General features: G+C 31.2%; 1 protein-coding gene across 1 annotated transcript; it reads right to left on the bottom strand.

The window, feature by feature from the left end:
* Positions 1–3,054: 3,054 nt before the first annotated feature.
* LOC111404883 lies at positions 3,055–4,265 on the bottom strand. The gene is made up of 2 exons (XM_023033613.1): positions 3,808–4,265; positions 3,055–3,711 (listed from the first exon to the last, which is right to left on the bottom strand). Exons 1-2 carry the CDS (start codon positions 4,127–4,129, stop codon positions 3,233–3,235), a joined length of 801 nt encoding a protein of 266 aa, XP_022889381.1. The 5' UTR covers positions 4,130–4,265; the 3' UTR covers positions 3,055–3,232.
* Between the last annotated feature and the right edge of the window lie 1,514 nt (positions 4,266–5,779).

Raw genomic sequence — 5,779 nt, 5'->3', positions numbered from 1 at the left:
ATTTGTACTATGCGGTCGCACAAGTTTTCGTCTGGTCTCCAAGTTCAAGTTCTTGATTCATATGCATTTCAACTTGTTTTGGCTCTCGTGTTCATCATGAAACTTGGTCTTTGGCTTGTTAATGTCAACCTCTTGATAGTGGGTTGCCTTCCTTGGATCCCGTCAATTCATATTAACATTATTTTTTGCTAATATTAAGTTCAAAAAACACTTTTATCTTGAAAAATGGCATGCATAGTTACACTATCATCTAAACAGGCATCTTGACAATTCATATCGAGTTTTCCGATTTTTGCCATTTGAGTAACTACACAATAAAATAAAATAAAAAAGCAATTAATTTTCGAAAAATATGGTTAAATGTAATAGAATCATTTAATAATCGATCAAGTAGTTGAACTAATCAATGTTAACATGACATTAGATATATGTTTTCCTTCAAGAGTAAGCACTAATTCAAAATCATGTATTATTAGAAACATGTGATAATTCAAGATCACATTTTATTTTACTATTGATTCTTCGATAAAAATATGTCAATATTTTTTTGAGATATTGAAAACTATAATTCATACTCTTTAGGAGCAATCATATATATTTATAAGAAATTATACAAGGATTTACTTTTCAATGGTAAAAAGATAATTCATATTAGATTGTATTTAATTAAGCTCTTCAGGAGCAAGTAAAATCAAACTAGAACATATGTAAATAATAGTGTGGTACTTCAAGAGCAATAAAATTTTGTAATATACGGACATAAGAGTACTAAATCATAAAATTATACTACGTATTAAAAAAGAATAAGAATGTGATAATTAATTGAACGATGAACAAAAAGTAAAAAAAAAATATGACGTTGATGAATAAATTTGTATAGATTTATGATAAGTGATGTATAAAAGATAATAGATTTACAATTCGAACTATAACATATTTACAATTAAGTTGACTAATGAATCTATTTAATGGACACTTAAAGCATGGTCATAATAAATGTGCAGATGCACACGGCACACCATTATTTACATTCATGGATGCACACCACTATTTAGTACACCATGAAAGATGTTAATTCCTTCACATAGACACATGTAAATGCGATTGCATATGTATGTACACATGCATTAGTAAATAAAGAGGTAATCATTATACATACAATAAAAATAATTATTATAGATTTGCATACAAGCAAAAAAGCAGATAAGAAGAAGAAACAACCTCATTATGATATATATGTATATAGAAAAATTCACATGCCATCAAATTAATTTTGATACACGCAACATATGATGATGCTTATAAAAATTATTACCTTCTAATTAATACACTTTGATTTTGAAAGAATCGTATTGATAACGTGTTATGAAATACGGAAAAAAAAAAAGAAGTAGAGAAATCAATAGGCTTGTATTTATTTCATTGAGAACCAAAAACCCACATTGGAGTACAGGATACAATGGTAATAATAACTAGGGCTACATTGGTATAATTGTCATTTACTAATAAACATATTATTTACAACAAATACATAATATTTTGTACAAAAAACAGATGACAAAATTTAGGGTTTCTTACAAGTTTGTAAGCTACCAATTAGATCGAACTGCTAAACAGTGCTGGGCGTGAAGTCCTCTGTTCGAAAAATATTGTTTTGGAGGAATAGCGATTGGATCATGAAATGTGTAGATACTAATGAATAATAGTTTGTAATTTGTGATTGAAGTTAAAATTTATTTGCACAATAAATTAATTTATAATTTACTAAAAATGTTTCCCAAATCAGACTAGAAAATTTAATGATGTTAACAAACAGTTTTTGTTTGGATAAGAGGCAAGAAGGTTTATATGTCTAATGCGGTGTTTCTATTTAAGACACGTGATATTAGAATATTTTGAATGTTTATCGACTACAGATTTTACAGTACAATGCTAGACAATCACACATTTAAGGATCCAACTTTTGAGATCCAGAAGTCACTTTTGAATTCATTGTTTATAAAAGTGCTTCTTCGAATTAAAAGAGATTTTAGAGAAAGTTGATTTGACATGACTTCCTTTAAAATCTCTTCTATTTGAAACTCTTTTAGAATTAGTTTTTAAACATAATTAGTGTGGATTTTTCATTAAACTCTTCTACAAAAAATGGAAGCAATAGAAGAAGTCATACCAAACTGTCGTGATAGGTGTAATTTTTACACCTTATCATCAAAAGAGGGATATTTTGGAGTCAATTTGATGAAATTACTATTTAATTTGGTTACATATCGATTTTTGTAAGCTTAATTCGAGTTGGGATAGATTTTGATGAAAAGAAGTGAATACAGGCCAAAAAAAATGGTGAAAAGGGAATTGTTTTCTCTTAATCCTCAAACTCTTTTTGAAAGTTAATTGGAACATGTATTTTGACTTAAATCTTGTTCTATAAATACCAACATCCATTCAACAATTAAAAGGGAGCTAGCATACAATAAACAATTATTTTAAAAGTAGAGAGCCAAATATTGTTCTATAGAGAGGAACCAAGAGGCAAGATACAAAGAATCCAAATTTTGAAGATATTTTCTAAATTTTTCGGTAAAGAAGAAAAATGTACAATTTGACATTGATCGAGAAGGCTTAAAGAGATTCAAGAATTCATGACTTTTCTTCTTTTTCTTCATGTATTCCAATCAGTGTGATGTCTTATTATTTCGACATGATTTCTTGTAAATTTGTGATGTTAGGCTTAACTTTTAGTCGCTAAGACATGGACAAACCCTTTGTAGGATATTATAATAATATTTTCAAGTCTTTGGCGTTATATATTTGATTATCTTAGACGATTGTTGTAGAATTTAATGCTTTTCTAATAATTAGTTACTAATTAAATTTTTATATGATCTTTTTTGTATTCGAGAAAAATAATAAAAAATATATTACATTATAACAATTATCGGGGAATTCTATAGAGATAAAAGATATACTGTTATGCCTTGTATGATTTTAATCAATGTTTTCGTGAGAATTGGATCTGTAACATTTTATCCGGTTTAAAGTCTTAAAGACAGCAGGTCAGGAACACATTGATCATAGTACTTCCATTATGAAGTTACACACTTGCATATTTGATACGTTGGACAGGACCTGATTAAGGAAAAAAGCTAAAATTTATTGTTTACTACTGCAAATCAAACTGTATTCTACATATTCTTAGTATGTAGTATTAGCCCTGTGCAGCTTCAATCACTTATTAACCCTCACCTGATCTTCTGCTGCGCCTCCCTCTTGCAATATTCTGTAAAAAGTATTCTGCTGTAGTTTGCCCAAACCCCTCAAAAAGCCCTCCTACGAATTCAAAAACCACCTGAGTAGCAAGCCCCTTTTTCCAATCGTGCTCGGCTTTTCCAGGGAAGGGATACTCTAGAGCTAGCCCGTTTATCAAATTCTTAGCACAAACTGCATGGAGATGATAATCACAAACGGTGCAACGGTAAACTCGACCCGACCTCGTCTTCTTGCACTCACCGCATAGAATCCTGTTATCCGTACTCGATGAGGATGTATTCAATGGTGGTAACAGTTTCAATGTGTGTGGATGCACTGAAAAGTTCCTTTCAGTTGAAAGCATTGCGCAGCAAGGGTGTATCTGGAAACTGCAAGCCGTACAACTGAAAGTAAAACCTTTGGTTGTTTTGTTACAAACATCGCACTTTGGCCACAAAATTCCACCTTTTACAAACAGTTAAAACTCCATGTTATTGTCAAGATGATCATAGTACTTGCAAAGAAAAGAAGAACCAATAGCTTTCGTACTGCGAGTCGTACCTTGTTTTGGTTTAGCGTGGAACACGAGTTGGTGTTGGCCGTGGAGGGGATGGTTCTGTAATATTGGAGGCGACAAAGCACAAAACTCGTGGAGCTGAAAATCACATTGCTGGCATGCAAATCTCTTCCCAGATCCATCGTCCTTGCAGCCAGTGCACGTAAATAGTTCAGGCAGATTAACTTTTGTCAAGGGGTGTTTTGGGTGAGTGTAATGAGTTATTTCTTCTACAATTACAGGCTGGGGTGAGGTGGGAAAGTCAGATTCGATAATGGAATTCTTGTTATTGCCCATTGAGGCAGAGGATTTAAGCAGGGGATGCATAGGTGTTTCAAACAATGGTGTAATTTGGCAACCAGGGAATATTATTTATGCTGGCTAAAAGTGATCAATTTCGTACAGGAGAGAGTGGAAAAGATTTCAAAAGTCGAGATTCTTGAATGTTAAATCAAGCTTTCTGGAATTTGATATACTTTAAATTCATGAGTTATTTTAGTTAAACCATTTTGACATGTTATATATGTTATACCAAGTTGGTGAAAACAAAAAGGCAGCAACAAGAATCCAACGAAGTGGAAAGTTTAAACACAATTATGAATCGATGTCCTCAAACGATATTTGTTGCTATTGAGATAAGTGTTTGAAGGCTTTAAAAGGCAAATGGTTTACAGGAATAAACAAACCTTAATTCAAGTTTGAATCAAGCAAAAAAAACTTGGAACAGGAACTTGAAGAACAATATGAGAAAACTTGGTTTGATCACTGATTTGGATACAAGTGAATTGATTTGATGTTTAAGATATGATTTCTACTATGAAAACCATTTCTATATATAGTACATCAACCATTATGCATGAAAATGTGCCAAAAATAAGTCAAAAAGGTGTGAAGCCAACCAAAACGATAACAGAATTCAAACCTTGAACGGACAAAAAATTGTATTGGACAATCACTCACCCGAAATGACTCGGGTTTGAAGGTCCCAGGCCCGGCAATATATTTTTATTTTTATTTTATCTTTGTTTTGTTTCTTTGTTTTGTTTATCACATAATTGTTCACTTCCAAATCCCACCTCACTATAATTTGAACAATATTCTAACAATATACACTAAATTATACTAAAATAGTTAATATTATTGACACACTTTGTTGTTTTTTGACGTGCCTCTATTCGTAAATTACAGAAACATAATATATATCCTTTCGAGATGCATATTAAATAGGATTGTGTGTGGTTAAATGAGAGAGATATTTGATACGTTGGTTAGTTATCTTATTTAATCCCATCCCGTGTAGTGTATCAAATGCGCCTTGTAGATCTTACACTGGAAAAGGGAAATATGAAAAATCCACATTGAATTCTTGAAGGAATAAATCTTTTCCAATGCAATTTACTTGTTTATCCAACATTCTCCGGCTTATAATTTTGTTATTGGCCAAACAACTATCTACAATTAGAGGCCACCTGGGGTTATGAAATTTGGCAATTAAAAAAGGAATAAAGGAAAAAGTGAATCCAATGAAGATCAAAGTGTACAAGAAATCTCACTCCTTCAATACTTAACCAAGGATGAAAAGAATCAAAACACTGTAGGAGGGTTCTCATTCGAGTTAAAGTGGTAAGCCAAGAAAAAGGTTGCAGACTTTTAGTGTGTTAAACTTTCATTAAAGATTTTGCCCCATTTGGTACTCATTAAATTACATTTCATTCTTCTCTTTTCTTTTTTAACTAAACAATCTTACATGTAAATCGAAAATTTTTCCTTCTTTTTCAACCACTTATTTTTCAAAAAAAAAAAAAAATACTATTCCACTCATTTTCATTTTCATTTCCAAAAAATGGGGGCCAAAGGGAAAACCCATATAATATTTTCTCTTTTATCATAGTCACCTAGATTTTGTGCACTATGGTATCATCTCTATAAATAAAATTTGATAAATTAATAGTCTATATTATATAATAATATTTTACA

This window comes from Olea europaea, chromosome 11, assembly GCF_002742605.1.
Source record: "Olea europaea var. sylvestris chromosome 11, O_europaea_v1, whole genome shotgun sequence".
Lineage (NCBI taxonomy): Eukaryota > Viridiplantae > Streptophyta > Magnoliopsida > Lamiales > Oleaceae > Olea > Olea europaea.
Note: the sequence above shows the minus strand (reverse complement) of the source record. Positions and strands in the feature narration are given on the sequence as shown.